This window comes from Nyctereutes procyonoides, unplaced genomic scaffold (assembly GCF_905146905.1).
Source record: "Nyctereutes procyonoides isolate TBG_1078 unplaced genomic scaffold, NYPRO_anot_genome, whole genome shotgun sequence".
Lineage (NCBI taxonomy): Eukaryota > Metazoa > Chordata > Mammalia > Carnivora > Canidae > Nyctereutes > Nyctereutes procyonoides.
In genome coordinates, this window is record NW_026575042.1 from 17,326,236 (window position 1) to 17,343,833 (window position 17,598).

Genomic DNA, 17,598 nt, shown 5'->3' on the forward strand with positions numbered 1-17,598 from the left:
ATACTAATTTACTCTGTGATATAATCAATAGAAAGAAAAGAGAATTGGGAAAGTTTTATAGCCAATCTACTTACTATGTAAGATTATGCTATATTAAGTACCCCATTTCTTCGGAGACTCCAGTTGCTTAAAAATAATTGGTTGGTTCTGTTGTGTGTCCATCTAACAACTGGATGTTTTGAAGGCAGAAAATATGTGGTGTGTTTTATCTAAAAAACAAAACAAAACAAAAACAAAAAACAAGTCTTTCCTCTTGAAGTAGGAGACATGGTACCACATATTTGTGAAAACTAAATCATACCAAAACATATTATGAGAAATGTATCCTTTGTCGAGTACACAGAGTACATTTTAATAATATGTATGCCATTAGCATGGGTCAAATGTGAATTTTGGGGAACACCAATCAAACCCAAATTTAAAGTGCAAATGTAATGTCAACCTAGAGTATGGCCTAATTTGACTGGATTAACACTGACATTTCCCTCTCCCTTGCTAACTTTTCCATTTCTCAGCATCAAACAGCCAAGCACTGAGCTGATAGATGGGAATTCATATGTTCTGCATTTTGAATAGAAATTGTCACTTCATGATTTCTGTTCTTAATTATGCTTTCTTACTAGATGACTGAGAAGCTATTTTTATATTTAAGTCTTTTGTTCATAAAGGTCAGATCTAAATAAAGTAGTCAGTGTTTTATCCAAGTATTCCAGAGAGCATGGCTTAATATTCCAGTCCTTGTCATGAGCAACCTTCAGTAGCTTACTTTCAAGTTAGCTATTGACATAAAGCAATTAATACTAAATTTTACAACTGCCAAAGTGACTTGGAGTACATGCCTTTAATACTAAATTTTACAATTGCCAAAGTGACTTGGAGTACATGCCTTCTTTTGTTGCATGGCAATTGCATGGTTATCCTATAACAAAAGTGCTCACTGGATTTTAATCAAATTTCTTATAATACTAGTCTATACCATGTAATTTGGCATATAATTATATACTTTCTTATATTGTTTGTTGGGATTTGGATATATTGGTTAGATTTCCCAACCAAATTGTAAGCATCTCTATATAGTTTAAATATATCTTGAGTACTTCCTCTGAGGTCAGGCCCCTGAAAACTATTTACTAAGTAGCCAATACAGACTACCACTGTATAAACCATTTTTTATCCTTGCTATTGAGAGTAACTGCATAAGTCATCTTATGATTATGTAAATAATAGGGAACAGTGATATTTTAATGTTAGATTTAAGACTGGGGAAGGGATGGGATACAACAAATTTTTTACCAGTGGTGATTTGCTTCCTAATTCTTCCTGCCAAGGGAAACAGGTCCCAGGTGAATGCTGCCTAGAGATGTAGATTCTTTTCACGTTTTTGTAAGATAATGTCTTTCCAAAGAGATACTCAGTCTCAAAGATGTTATTGATGGTTCCAATCCAAGATCATAATTTGCAAATTGCAAATCGGCTGTTAAATGTTAGCTCACAACCCTTCCCTGGGTTTTTTTTTCCCTGATAGAAAGGCTAAGTGGAAGGAGGGGAAGAAAGCAACACCACCCTCTGGTTGGAAGAAAGGGAGGTCAATGTGGCTTGGATGGATCCTGACAGTGTACAAAATAATTGAATCAATGGAGAAAGGCTAAGCTCTCAAATTCCAAACTGCTTTTAGTAATACTTTTTAATGGAATTTAAAAATAGTTTCAGAGTGTTTACAATCCCCTTTGAATTACTGTCATGTAGTAATTTGAATATTAAAGATAGTGACAATTGGAGACAATATTAATGAGAAAGAGGCAAGAGACCTCTTTATTCTGGCCTACCCAACCACCTGCCCTCTCATATATCTTATACTTCACCAATTTTTTAAAATTAATTAATTAATTTAAGAGAGAGCACGTGGTGGGAGGGGCAGAGAGAAAATCTTGAAGCAGACTTCCTGTTGAGCATGGAGCCCAAAGCAGGGCTCCATTCCAGGACCATGAGATCATGACCTGAGCCAAAATCAAGAATCAGTTGTTTAACCACCTGAGTCATCCAGACATCCTATAGACCTCACCCCTTCTTCATTGATATTCCTCAGTATGTATTCCATAGATTATTTGAGGCATTTCAGAGAGGGTGTTAATTATTTAAAAAAATATATATAATTATTTATTGTTTTCTACTGTATTGGAAGGCAAAAGCACAATTCTTCTTAAAGTTATTCTTTGGCAAGTGTCCTAGTTTTATTTAACCCATTATTGATGGAACCAGATGGAGAATAAAAGAGCTGGTTCCAAGGCATTTGAAGAACAGGAATTTGTATAGTTAGTCAAGAAAAGCTGAAATAACATTGTTAAATTGAGCATTAGACTGGTGAAATAAAACTATATGTTTTTGTGGTTAACCTCTATCAGTCCGTAGAGGCAGATCAGTGTATCAATTTGTGCAGTCAAGAACACCACAGCCTATAAACTGCCTGTACTTTTGTTGGTGTGGATTTTTAGTTAGATATCCTGGGACATTACCCAATAGTATTAGCCTGGGATCAAATGGAGTTATTAGAAAATGCTTCAGCATGATGTCAGAGAATTAAGCAATAATAATTTTGCCTCTTTACCATGACTGGGATAAATTCTTCTTGTTCAGATAATTGAATGGGGGTTGGTATGCCATCTTCTCTTTCTGTGCTGTTTTGTTTTGTTCTTTAGTTTGACTGATTAGTCTTTGCATCCATGGTGCTGAACATAGTGTGTTTTTGTATCACAATATTTTCTTCTTGAGAATTCTGGGTTACATCAATTGAGTTGACTTTTTAAAAAAAAATGTTCCCTCTAGGAGGAATAAAGGGAGCAAGCATGACTTGCATAGTCATTGTAGCATAGTGAAAGAAATAACTAAATCAGTGGAGAAAAGTCAGGTTGTATAGACTAGACCAAATGCATATGCTATTTTTAGGCTATAAATTCAGCAATAAACATCTAACTTTTCATATTTTCCCAAAATTAAACTTAATTTTTATGTTAAGCCCCCATTCCTCATATCAGAAGACAATTATTTACCTTAAATGTAAATTTTAATGTACTGATGATTTCTGTCAGATTAAAATCAAACAAACTGAGAATTGCTCTTTTCTCTGTTCTTCTTTCCTGAGTGGTATTTTTGGCATTGTGTTCCTGAGGCTTTGAGACTGCCTGTGCTGGTATCCAATCTGATTATTGAGTATGGTTATCCTTTCACATTGGCATCCAAGAAATGTAGTGGAACAGCACAACCTGACTTCCGGTTCCCAGTCCATGGTTCCATCTGTGACCATGAATGAAAGCAAGACTTCTATAGGGCAAACTCTCTCATTTTGTCAGCTCACCATCTCAGGGGCCTGAAACAGTTCCCACCTCTGGGAACTCAGAAGGAGTTCCTGAATTCCTTGAGTTCCAGAACTCAAATATACCTTCCGTCACATCAAATCCATGTCTTATTCTCCATGGTCTTCTCAAATCTAGCTTTTGCATCGAATCTCTATCCCCTGTGGTTTTCTGGGTGAACTTTTCAGGAACCCTTGTGAGTGCAATATCCTTTGTTGAACTTCTGGTGCCTCCTATGCTACTGGCCTTAGAGGTGGATTGTTGAACGTTTGTAGATCTGAACTACAATTCAGTTATTTTATTTCATTTTAGAAAAGTGAAGGAAAGAGGTAAGAGTAAAGCTTCACTATACTAAAATTTGAAAGGTTGTATTGTCTTTCAATGGGGCATTTGGTCAAATACAGACAAGCCGATATATGTTTTGGCCCCATTCATAGAGTAAAAGTATTCTTTGCTTCTTCAGGGAGTTCCTGCCCAAAACATTCTCTTCTGCAGTTGTTCAAAAAGTCCTGACTCTTAGCAAAGCGAATTCAGAAAAATAGGAGATTATACTATATCTTGGTCAACTTGAAGAATACAGTGTAATCCATCTTTTGTTAAAATTGTAGTAATTACCAGTTTCAGAACTTGTGTTGTGAATTGTAGTTTCAGTAGACTGGATGTATAGCATAAATCAAGTCTCAAACCACCGGGAAAGGGCCTCTAACTTGGCCATTATGATGTGCCATGAAATAAAAAAGCAGAGAGTATACTGTACAAAGACCTAATGCTTCCAGTTTATTAGATATAGATGCTTTCCAAAAATATTTAATCCATTAAACATTCAAAGGCCTGGGTAGAACATCATGTTAAAAAATAGTTACCCTTTTAAGAAGAGAGATAGTATTTGAGGCCTGGGAAGGAGTATAAATATTATTTTATATTTGAGGTAACCAAGGGAATTGTCCTAGCAATGTGTCAGGAAGAGAAGTGGGAGCCCTCAGCTCCTGTCTAGACTGAGTCAGTGTGGTGTTTTAGGACCTGCCTTGTTTCATGGTCCAACTGTCACCTGCTCTGTGATCTTGTTGGACAGTTTCCTTAATCTTACCCTCTTTTTTTAGAAAAAAAGATTTATTTATTTATTTTGGAGAGAGATCATGAGGGGAGGGGCAGAGGGGAGAGGAAGAAAGAGAATCTCAAGCAGCCTCTGCACTGAGCATGGAGCCTAATACAGGACTCAATCTCACGAGCCAAAATCAAGAGTCAGAAGCCCAACTGACTGTGCCACCCAAATGCCCCATTTAATCTTACTCTCTTTATCTGTAAGATGAGATAAGAACAATTGCCCTTCACAAGTTGTTGAGGACTAGATGAAACTAAATATGTAAAACTGTTCCCAGTGTCTGCCCCACATTCATGCTAAAAAAGCACTGATCTTCCTCCAGGTCCTCCAACGTACCATCCCAGGGGTGGAGGGTGGGAATTGCTCTTTAGGGTCATGCTAACCAGAGTAAGATAGCAAATATTACTTTTAAAAATTTCTGATACCTTTAAATAAATTATTTTTATGAGGAATTTTGTGACTTCCAAGTTTTAAAATTAAATCCACAAATTAAATTCACTATTATAATAAAACTATAAAATGAAATTAAAATTGAATCAATTTTAAACTTGGATTTAAATTTTAATGGGACCAAATATTGTCTGTCTTTTTCAGGAGGAACTACTTAGATACAAATCATAGGCATACTATATATGACTGACATTGAAATATAATCAGCTTCTGTCTTTTTTTTAAAGAGAAAATTATTTTAATAAAAATAGGACAAAATTATCAACATAAATGTGTGTTGCAGTTTTCGGTGAAAAGATAGGAAGCATATGCTAATCTGAAAGATTTATTGAGAGAGAATGCTTTAAAACTCAGAATGGTATGGCTTACATTTGCCACAACTTGAAAGTTAATCAATATTTAAATAAACAGGGGCACTTGGGTGGCTCAGTGGTTGAGCGTCTGCCTTTGTCTCAGAGTGTGTGATCTTGGGGTCGCAGGATGGAGTCCTGCATCAGGTTCCCCACAGGGAGCCTGCTTCTCCCTTTGCCTGTGTCCCTGCCTCTCGCTCTGTGTCTCTCATGAATAAATACATAAAATCTTTAAAAATTTAAATAAACAATAAAAAATGTAGAAACAACATCCATTTGAATTTTTATCACTTTTGTTTTCTTAAAATAATTAAGGCCTAAATAAACATAAATCTGATATGAGGTTATATAAAAACTTGTGAGCATTTGATCAGATAGAAAAGGGGGAATAATGGTTCTCATACTCAGGATTAGCTGAAGTAGTTCAGGAAATCAAGGGGGTTTGGGTTTGTAAGTGGTACAGCCAGTATACAAAACTATCCTTCCCAGTCTCAGATTTCCTTTTTTCCCCCAGTCCTAACTCATGAGATTACTCATATCTCAGTAATCCTGCCGGAACACCCCAGGATTAGTGCTGAACTAGTCATGGGATTTCACGTGTCTTTCCATTTTACGGTAGCAGCAAATGTCTGAGAGCCTGTTCTGGTGGTACCTAAGACTAAAAATTACCTTTAGTCTAGATGATAGGGATAGAAAATATCCTTTAAATTGAAAAGAAGTAACAGATTAGATAAAAAATACTCTTAACATATAAAACATAATGAAATCATTAGCATTCATACCAAATAAAGAATATTTACAAATCAATAAGAAAAAGAAGCATGGGATACAAACAGGAAATTCACCCAAGAAGTACAATAGCCTCACCAGCATTTAGATAAACACAAAATAAAACAAAGATTGGCAAAATTGAAAAGTTTGATAATACATAGTGTTGATTAAGGTGTAGAAAAATGGATTCTCTTTTTGTCAGAGTGCAAACTGATTCAGCTACTTAAATATATATTTGCTGAGAGATCCCTGGGTGGCTCAGCCATTTGGCGCCTGCCTTTGGCCCGGGGCGCGATCCTGGAGTCCCAGGATCGAGTCCCACATCGGGCTCCCGGCATGGAGCCTGCTTCTCCCTCCTCCTGTGTCTCTGCCTCTCTCTCTCTCTCTCTCTCTCTCTCTCTCTCTATGTCTATCATAAATAAATACATAAATCTTAAAAAAAATAAAATTAAATAAATAAATATATATATATTTGTTGAAAAAAAGAAATATATATATCTGAGGGCCTAGCTATTTGATTTCTTCTTATGTACCCTAAGAGATCTTTTATACTTATGCACAATGAGACATGTGCATGTATGCTAACTGCAGCATCATTTATAATCATGAGACACTGAAAGCAAATTAAACTCCCTTTGAAACAGAAGTGGCTAAGTAACTATCATGCATGCCGAACATGTAGTACTCTTTAATAGTGGTTATAAAAATTGGTTAGAACAGTGTGTGTTGATAAAAAAGAATCTCCATGACACACTTGGTCAAAAAGAAAACAAAAAATTGTAGCACCAACCTTATGATGTGTCACCACTTATTTGAAAAAAGAGAAAGAAAGCAAGCATGAAGTAAGACTATAGATTTTCTACAATAGTAGCTTTCAAATTCTTCTGGAAATGACCCTCAACAAGGAACGTATTTTATATCACAACTGAGTGGACCCTTACTATATGCAGTCACTCTGAATTTTTTTCTATCCTCTTCCATATCATTCTATGTTATTCCATTCCATTTTTTAAAATATGGGTCATGACCCATGAAACTGCTTTCAGGATTCAACCACCATTTGAAAAATACTGTTCTGAATGTATACAGTTATGTATGTAAATGGGTAGAAAAGTGACTGGAAGGCAACACACCAAAGTGATATCAGAGGTTACTTCTGGGGAGGCACTGAAGGGTGTTGGTTCCAGGGAGCCTGAAGCCCCTTCTGTAATACTGGGGTTGTTTGCTTGTTTTACAATGGGCATGTGTAATTAAACATTTTTAAATTTATTTTTTAGAAAGTGAACAATCAAAACTATTTCTAAAAGTTAAAGATTTACTGGACCTGAGAGAGTAGTGGTCAAGAGATCTTAAGACAATGTCAAGTTACTTTGCATAATTGAGTAGTTCAGAAGACAGGCATTCTAGCTAACTATCTCTGTTTTTGTGTTTAGGGCCACAGATGAGCACATTCTTGTGGCAAGGTAGAGTCAAACCCGTGTGATATCCCACTCAAAATGTCATTATAATTTAAGAACTCTGCCACAGTGTTAGATTTTAACTTGTTATCTATGAATATTAAGTCCACATATCAAAAACATAAAGTAGTCAACATAAAGGTGATCAAAAAAATCAAACCTACCAGTTTCAGAAAATATGAACTTAATGTTCTTGTAGCAGCAGCATCTTGGCCACATTACATGGTCTGTAGTTTTTGGTATGGGTCTAGAAAAACAAATCGTTACATTTTAAGAATCATTTCTACAGGAAATACCATTGCAGAAAATTTGACATGTGTACACTTGGTCATCTCTGCAGGCTGGAGCAGATACCTCCAGCATTCTGTTTTCTATTTTAGAGCTACCTTAATTCTTTGATTTATCTTCACATTTTTACCCTAAGTGTAATTTATTAAGCATCATCTTAATGGTTAAGTAATTGATGCTTAAATGAAGTTAGATACAGTGCCTAGGGGAGATAGATCCTTTACATTTCAAACATTTAAACAATGTATTGAATGCAGATAAACTAGAATTGGATTATTTTTATGTGAATTTCTCAACTAACTCAGTAAAAATTACCATAAACAAATATTTCTTTAAACATCATATTTGTTTTCTTTTTTTGTGTTTGTGTCCTAAATATCAATGTTCACATGCTTAAAACAGGTTGAATCTTTTAATGACCACATTAAATTTTCTGTTTAAATATTTTGAAAACAATTTTTATGGTAAAATATGTAATCTTTCTCAGCATTTATATAAGAATCATTTTTCAAAATTTTACCTGTTGCAAAAGCAAAGATTATATTCACATTTAATTTCATATAGGCTCAAGGTAGTATGGAGGGAAGAAGAGGGACTTTGGAGCTTTTCTTTTTGCAAAAAGCATGCTAAAGGTCACACGGAGGAAGGGCAAGAGCTAAGAAACTGGAGGAGGTGGAGAGGATTCTATCAATCCACATGTCTGAAGTCTCTCTTCCATTTTCTCCAGTGTGTATCTGAGGGTGAGAAGAGTCAGAGGTGGCCTGGTGGCTAATCTAGAGGTGAAGGCCATTTCTTTAAAGAGTTTTATATTCCTCAAATTTAAGAATGAACTACTTATGGCTCTGACACATGAAGGTGGGGAAGCAGTTCATGTGCAGTTTGATACCAAACCATCTTCAAATGGTGAAAAGTGGTGTGGTTGTATGATACAAACTCTGGATAAGTTATAAACGTATCTTATTTAGACCTGGAGGAAAATCCAGGTGAAAATTTGTAAATCAAAGGTTACAACAACTATCATATCCTTGATTGTTACAAATTATACTTTTTTTGATTTTTGGCTTTTGTTTGTTTCTGTTTTTGTTTTTTGCTCTGGAAGATTGCCTATTTAGCATTTGCATTAGTAGTTTTAATAAAATTAGTTTTAAAATATGATATTAAGAACATAATGACTCTAAATTTTAGAAGCCTGATAGCTTCTAAACTGCACATAGCTTTTCAAAGACCCTAGTATCCAAAGCATCACTGACTCCTGGTGACAGCCTGATGTAATTGCAGGCAAAATTTTCAAGAATCTTAAATTTTATAAAAGGCGACATTGTTATTTTACTTAGAAGTCTTATGAGTAAAGGGAAGAAATTGTCCATCCCATATTGTAAAATATTGAAGTGTTACAGGATCTCTGCATATTATCTCATTGGTAGGATAAGGATCTTAGCTTAATTTTTTTTTCAGAATTTTACCCCATTTTTTCAGTAATACCGCTTTTGAAAGAGAAAACCAGGATCTTGACTAACTGCAGAATTTATCATCCGCAGCATCTGCAGGGATTGCTGTGTCCCAGAGGAAAGTACGACAGATCAGTGATCCTATTCAGCAGATCTTAATTCAGCTGCACAAAATCATCTATATCACCCAGGTCAGTGTGCTAGTTTTTTATTTACTTTTCATCTTAAGTACAAATTTGATACTAATACTGCTGAAAAACTACTTTGTGGAACTTTCACTTGGAGTGAATGCTAATTTTTATCCCCTCCAACTACATATATTTGAGAGCATTTTGGCTTAGCAGCAGGGCTAGAAAGATTGTTGGATTAAAAAAAGCAAATATGGCAGGTTTCCCCTATGACTCCTAACCTACTCTTTCATTGTCAGTATCCACCAAAATAAACTTCAACACAAATGGCCCTTCAATGTAGGAGTGAAAGTGGAAACAGGGCTGAGTTCTGAATACCATTACTACAGGGAAGAAAGGAAAGTAGCGCCTGCTCACTAATCCTGAGGATTCTAGGTTAAAACTAGAACACCTCAGAGAAATGAAAACACAAGGTCCAAGATTATTAAAACTCCTTATTTAAAGTGCCTTAAATCTCAGTAACTCTTAGGCACTGGGGGAACAATCACTGTTAGAAAATGGCTATTAATTATTTACAGAAATCTAATGATGAGCAACTTGAATGTTCATTTACCAAAGTTGGCCAAAGTCTTATTGTTAATAAGAAAAGAAATTTTGTAGACGAAGTGTAAGCATTTGGACAAGAAACTAAAGAGTATTCTGGAGCTTAAGATTGCATGTCTTATGTAGTTCATTCATTCGTTCATTTGACATATAATTATTAGGTGCCTACTATTAGGTGCTACTGTTCTATGCACTTGAGACATATCAAAGAGGAAGTCATATAAACATTTCCTCAGTCTAAGATCCAGAGGGCCATTCTGATGAGCCCATCAGTTGCCAGTTGTGGCAATTCCAATTATACATTCGAGTACTAGAGAGAAATACCACCAGGTCAGTGGACCAACTGGGCCCACTGTAAGTCAAACTGGGGGAATACATTTAACCTCCCCTCCAAAGCAAACAAACAAACAAAAAATACATGTTGATTGGTGTACCACAGTGACTCTAGTAATTGATGCCAGTTTATAACCAGTGTCCAGTCTTCTCTGAAAGCCTGTGCATTTCTTTCTCCCCAGTGTACACTCTAACAAATGGCTGCAAGTCTCTTTGGGAAAGGTTTGTAAGAAAATTTATAGTGTATACTTACAGCAGTGTTTCTCTGGACCCTTCCTAAAAAGGTCCCAGCTTTCCCACTCATTAAGGGCTTTGGGTCTTTGAATTGACTGAGGTCTAGAAACTGTATGAGAGGCTATGACTCTCCACTATGGCAACAGCAACTCAGGTCATTTTTTTTTTTTTTTTTTTTTTTTTTTTGTCTATCAGGCTTTGAGTTTCTTTTCTGTTATTTGGATTAAAGATTACTCTAGTAAACTGACCATCTATTTCCTTCCAAGGAACACTCTAGTCAGTTAACCACCACCAAAGATCTCTGTGGGCCAAGGCATTCTAATTAACAGTACATCTCTCTTACCCTTTATGGTAAGTGCTCCCAACTTGTCATTGTGACAAAGTTGTCACTTGGCTTTTGTTTGAGACCACATCATCCCCATCGGAATCATATACTTTCAGTGTTGTACCTGGTCTACAAAGGGAAGCAACCACAGAAGTTATTTTAAGGATGCTGGTGAACCCCTCTCTAATGTATTTCTCAATGCCTTAGTGAGAGGAGTAGCTTGCTGAACGTAATTGAGGAGTGAGTGTGCAGGTCATACATGGTAAATCCACCCCAGCATGCCTGCCTGTCTCCCCAAGCTTTTGAATTCCCTCTTCCACATACCAGGGAAGCTCTGGCATTTTGTCCTCATTAAATGTAGGCACCATTGAGTTCAAGTAGTAAGACACCAACCAATTAAGCAGTTACCTTCAGTTGCACGACTAACATGAAATCTGAACCCCAGTAAGAGCACCTGTGTGAATGAATTCAGCCTAATCTAGGGCTACAGTTTACCCTTCTTGGCCTAAAACCCTTAGCATCTACTACACATGTTCTCTGGGTTGCTGCTAATATATAATAACAAAGTGTTGCAATTCTTTGGATGGGTAAGCTATTTCCTTCTGGGTCATAGTGTGTACCAATTCCCCGGAATCATATTGAGATATGACCCTAGGAATGGACTTGACTCTCATTGTTGTGGGCCTTATGAGGAATAGGCATTCCTTTTTAAGATATCACTCCTCATCTGTCTCAGATAAGGGTGGTGTAAAGTTTTCAAGCAAAGGAAAGCTTGACTTCTCAGACACGGAGTGACAAGCTACTTCTGCTGGCAATGATACCTCCGAGTGACTTGAAGTTCAAGATTGTCGGTTTTATCTGGATCCAGCAAAATATTCCTATTTCAAGTTTTAGGATCCTATTCTTTTCTCTAAATTTCACATGAGAAACTTAGCACAGTATACATTCAGCTGACATTGTAATTTAGAAACTGCCCAATTAAATTTGCATTTGATTATCAGCTGTATCAGTGCTGTGGTAGCAAGAAATAACAGGTTTTTAGGGCTATCATGTAATCTCTCTGGGCCTTAGTCTATGACTTGAACTGAAAGTTAAAGGACCAAGCTTCATACTGTCTAGCAGCCACGTTTGGCAGCCACATTAGGTTCCAGGGCACTTGCTTCAGTTGGTTCTTTATCATGATGATACCCTAATTAGTTGTGATGCCACTGCATGCCATGGGTTATCTGCATCCTATGTCCTATGGCAAAACTCAGCACTGGACTCAGTTCCAAGGGTACAATCCAACCAATTTCCAAATCCCATCTGTCCTTTTTCTGGGACCTTCCTCGGACCAACTCTATCAGTGAGGGTCCAGTTAGGAGACAGAAACCACACAGTAATTTCAACAGGAAAGATTTAATATAAAGAATTGTTGAAAATTATTAATAATAACAGGGTATTATTTAAAAAGGAGGGGGAAAGATATCTAAAGAATATAGGAAGAGCAGATAAGGAAGTCATTACTTACAGGCCTGAAGCACAGCACCCAAGAAAGGAACAAAATAGAAGAAGACAACCCTATCCTGGGCTGAGGTCCATACCTCATTGGAAGGATCAGAGAAATCCACTGAGGTGCTGCTAGAGAAACTTGTAGGGAAGTCTTCCTCAGGGAATTGGGGCAAGTCATCCATGGTGAGGTATCGTGCTGTAGAACTCACTGGAAATCTGCACATCAGGCTTAGGCCAGTAAATGCCCTCTCTGGGACCAGAGGAGGCTGCCTACTGGTTGGTGCTGCACCATGGAACATTCTGGGAAGCTGCATGCAAGATTGGTGCCACTGAAGTTGTCTGGGGTGAGCACAATTTGGGGGTCCCCATTGCAGCTGACCACTCAGTGCTGCAGAAAGGAAGCAAGACAGGAGCATCACTGGAACCAGACAAGCACCACCCTCCTCCAGCAACCCTCCAGCACTCTCTACTGACAGAGCTGAACATCCTGGCAAGGGAGAAATTCCAGTGTCACATACAAGGCACCGAAGGGTGGATTTGGAACTGAGAGGCTGCTACTGGGCAGCCGGCACACTTAACCTGGGGGCTATGCAAGGGCTCCCTTCTTTGGGATCGACTCAGCCCTGATTTTCTCACTGCTTCCCCTTTGGCTTCCCCTAGCCTGGTTCTCTTCTATCACATTTTTTCCCTAAATCAGGCAGGCATTCTCTTCAGTCACCCTGCAGGCTAGCCTTTTGAGACTCAAGAATCTGAAATGGATTACTTTTTCCTCCATTTTCTGCTGTCAACCTTCCCCTTAGGCAATCACACAGAATTGTCTACCTGATTAAATGAAAGAGGGTGTCGGGGTGCATGGCAATATGAGGGGGATATAGAAAATTGGTTAATAAGACATAAGCTGCCATATCTCTGTTGAGTAAGTGCATTTCCATTTAAATGCTGATGTAGAAATATGAGGAGGCATTCTTAACTTTTGTGTTATGGAAATAACCTTAAATAGCGTATTGGTTACTTCAATGCTTAAACTACTAAATTGAGAGAAAATAGACTTTGAAATTTAAATACAGTTTCCATATGACTGTCTTGCTAATTTTTATATAATAAAAAAACTTTTTAATCGATGTATTCCATTTCTTTATTGGATTTCAAAGTATGTTAAAGCAAGAATGAAATGATTATAAAATCTTATTATTATGCTCTCACACTGCCAGCATAAAAAATGAGTTCATATTTTTTGGCAAGATGGTATTCCATGCTACAAGTTCAGACATAACCACTGTGGTTTTTAAAATGTATTTCCAGAATACTTGAAAGTTTATGACATTGCAAATAGTAAGGAATATTTCCCCTCTGGGGAACTTTAAATTACAATGCTAACCCAAGTCAATGCCTTTCAAATAAAGGAGATAAAACAAGTCTAAACATTATACTCTTATATTTGCTATAGGTTGACAACCAAGATCAGTTCTCTGTGTCTGCTAATTACAAAGGAAAACTGATGAAAGTAAATCCGAATAAACAACACACAAACAAACATCTCTTCTTGTCTACATGTTTATTTCCAAGTCAAACTCCCTTGCAGACTTATGCTGTGACAGCTACGCTGAATCACAGGGCCAGATCCCTCCTGACAACCGCAGATAACCTTACAGGGGAAATCGCTTACTTTTGGCCGGTGGTGGCCTCTCCTATCCAGTTTCCATGGAGACAGATCTTGGAAATCATCTAAAAGCAACTATTTTAAAGGCAGGATGTTAAAATCCTTATGCTGTCCTCATTGATTTGACATCTGTTTTTATCAAAACTGAGATTGTAATCTTAAGACAGCCAGCTGAGAATGAAATCAGTGGTTCATTTCCATTGCTGGAAACCAAAATCCATCTTTGGGCACATAAGGTGACTGATGTACATATGTTGCCTTTTAGTACAAATCTTTGTATGTGATTGCTTAGGTAAGACCTACACAGCCAACTTAAGCTTTGGATTTAATTCTATACATAGGATTTGATTGCTTTTTTAAAGAAAGGCTTTCTTTTTTTTTTAAGATTTGTATTTATTTATTCATGAGAGACACAGAAAGAGAGGCAAAGACACAGGCAGAGGGAGAAGCAGGCTCCATGCAAGGAGCCCGATGTGGGACTCAATCTCGGGACTCCAGGATCACGCCCTGAGCCAAAGGCAGACGCTCAACCACTGAGCCACCCCGGCGTCCCAAGAAAGGCTTTGAAAATCAGCATATGGCAACTTTTAAAAATTAAACATCTGTCTCCTAGAAAACAGACAGGGAGTTTAGGTGGATCTCCTTTGGACTGCCATTTTAACAATCTCCGCTGTTGCCAACAAAACAAAAAAAAATGTGTCTGGGAACAGCAATGTGCTATCCCTCAGATGAAGTAATACTACCTATGGTCATCAGTAAAACATACTGTTTTTTTCAGCAGTAGTGAAGGATGAAATTAGAATCATCATTACTTTCTCTTATCTGGATCTCCTGGTTCTTAATGGGAAGAGGGGCAAATTAAATAGAATTTAAGATAAAGCCCTGTATCTAAGTGCACTCATGTTTTCAGGGTTTGCAAATTCTAAGAGAAAGCTTACATTTTGTGTATTTATTTTGATAATAAACTTTGAGTATTTTTTAAGCATTTAGGGAAATACCTTAAGCAGTAATGTATTGAAATAATTTGTTCCTATAGTAAGATATTATTTAAGTCACTTCAAATTGGGTTCTTTCTACTACTGATGGCCTGCTGACATATTCTTAGAGATACTAGAGAATGTATCTTTAAAAAGTACCCATATATGATAGAAGTTCAAGAAACTCTAGTGTAGAATATAGAGATCTGATTTCATTTTTTTCTGTTGTGACTTTGGTATAGTAAAAACAAACAAGAAATAAGCTTTTGTTGAGAGATTCTTTTCTAGAATCAGTTTCTTTATCAATAAAATTTGGGTAGCTTACGGGACTATTTTTGCTAAAGGAAATAAAGTATGTGAATAGTTTATAAAGCATTACTATAGTAATGCTAGTGGTGGTGTGTTTGCTCCAGTGTAATGGTTGTGTTAAGAGACGTACTACCTCAGAAAATATCTTTGCATGTTACGTAAGTCTTTAAACTCTGATTTCCTTAGCTTTAAGATCGTACCTGCTTTATAAGTTAATTGTGCAGAGAAAAGTGACGTAATACACACAAAGGAGTAATCATAGTAACCGGCACATACAAATTGTAGGTATTAATATTCTGTTCTTAGTATTATAGTCCTTATATATAATAGAGTAACATGCTTACATCTTCTGCAATTGAACTATGCATGAGTCATCATTCTGTGCAAAATTTTAAATTCTTCCATGAAAATTTTAAACATAGGCTGCTGTCTATAGGGACAAACAATTCCAATAAGCTAAAGTAGCTTTCTAATACTGCCCTGTATATGAATCTTAAGTTGACTGTTAACTTATTCAAGAAAGCTTTTGTAAGAATTAATTCAAGCAATCAGAAGCAATGAAAGCAATTCTATGTTAACGAGAGGCTTATCAAGTTAAATGAATAGCAGGGATTTTAAGAATATTTGAGTTAATAATCTGCTACTGGGAGCTGCCAGTGTTGGGGTCTCTTTTAAAGGAACCTGTGGACCCAATGTACTTCACACCTTCAAAGTTTGCTGTGCAGACTATTCGGTGTATCAGAGAAGGCTTGCTGCCACCTTCTCTGGCAATTAGAATCATGCAAGGCGACTAGATGGTCCTGGTCCGACACTGCCCTCTGGTGTTTGATTTAGGGAAGTGGCAGTTTCTAGTGCATTACAGTAGGGAATTACCAAATCCCAAAAGGTATCTCTCAGCATTTCTCCCATCCCTTCTCCTCTCTAACCAATTCTCTTGCTAGGAAAGTATGAAAATAACCCTTCCCTTCACTATCTGATCCTACTTTTAAGTTAAATCCATTCTACTTTTGCTAATCTCTCATGCACACATATATCACTTATACTCATTTTCCTTATTATCTGTCTTCCAAATATTTGCTCATTAATGCCAAGAACTCTCTCTCTGTTTCTCTCCCCCAGCCTCTCTCCACATTTCTTTATTTCCTTTTTCATTCCATGTAGAAGGACATCAATAATTATGACTATTTGCTGGAGAGAGGGAGAATGATTACATCTGGAGCAACGTACAAGAATGCTATAGTATTGACATAAAAAGAGCTCAATAGGGATTCAATGCTGTATTTGCTTGATACAGTAGAGGTTTATTTCTCATCTAGCTAAAGTCAGAAAGGTCAGGCGGTACTTGTCCATCTTGTGGCTGTGCCACCTGGAAAGGGTGGAATCTAAGCTCCTTGCCCAGAATGGACAAGGACAATGGAAGGCTTTGCATTTCCTCATCCTCAGAGTGATACGTATCATTTTCATTGGACAAAAGTAGTTATATGGCATAAAACCTAAACTATAAGGGAGTATAGAAAAATGGAGTGGGGGTGGGTAAATAACTGTCACTACCACATTTTTTTTCTTTTGATGTGAACTTTGAATTATAATCTTGTATTTTTGTTTGTTTGATTTGTTTTGCTTTGTTTTTAATCTTGAGAGAGCACCTACTACCGTGTTTTCCTCCCCACTTAGCCATCTTTGTTTTACTGATTCTTTTTCATCTCCTTCCAAATCCTCTCCATATTTTAAACAAACCAGACATTATTTACACTCTGAGACCTCTTATCATGCTGACCCTATTTCTTTACTCTCTTATTCTTCTCTCAAACTTTACTTCATCCCTCTGTGCTCTTTGGGATCTTTGGTTTCTTTGTTTCAACCTGCAAAGCAATCCAAAATCAATTTTTTGAAATCCGCAGTTTCATCCAATCACCATGTTTTCTAAGACTTTAATGTGACTTCCTACTAAGTTATTAAATCAGGCTTAGTCCCAATGTACATTCATCCAGGCTTAGTCCCAATGTACATTCATTCTTTTCTTCTTGACAAGATTGATCCTTACAATCTGACTTCTCTCCATGTGAACATTCAGGAGCATTCACAGACAGACATCTGACTATGTAGCAATGCAGATATATACTTCCTTTTCCAAAGCATCAGATCCTTTAGGAAAAGGGCCTTGGTTAGGATGTTTAGCAAAGTTCTGGGCATTACATAAACACCTTAAACATCTGGTAGAATGCATCCTTCCTTGTGAAGTGGTCTTCTTTACCAAATTCATTGTGTATGTGAAATTTAGTTGTTATATGAAAAATAATACCAATAGAATGAAAGAACAAT

The 17,598-nt window shown here is 36.9% G+C and overlaps 1 protein-coding gene across 1 annotated transcript in view; it reads left to right on the forward strand.

Moving 5' to 3' along the window:
• NEK10 (NIMA related kinase 10) overlaps positions 1 to 17,598 on the forward strand; it is a 221,021-nt gene that overhangs the window by 181,346 nt on the left and 22,077 nt on the right. Inside the window, exons 32-33 of the mRNA XM_055321516.1 lie at positions 7,457 to 7,486; positions 9,307 to 9,407. Coding sequence (XP_055177491.1) covers positions 7,457 to 7,486; positions 9,307 to 9,407 — 131 coding nt within the window. The remainder of the gene's footprint in view (positions 1 to 7,456; positions 7,487 to 9,306; positions 9,408 to 17,598) is intronic.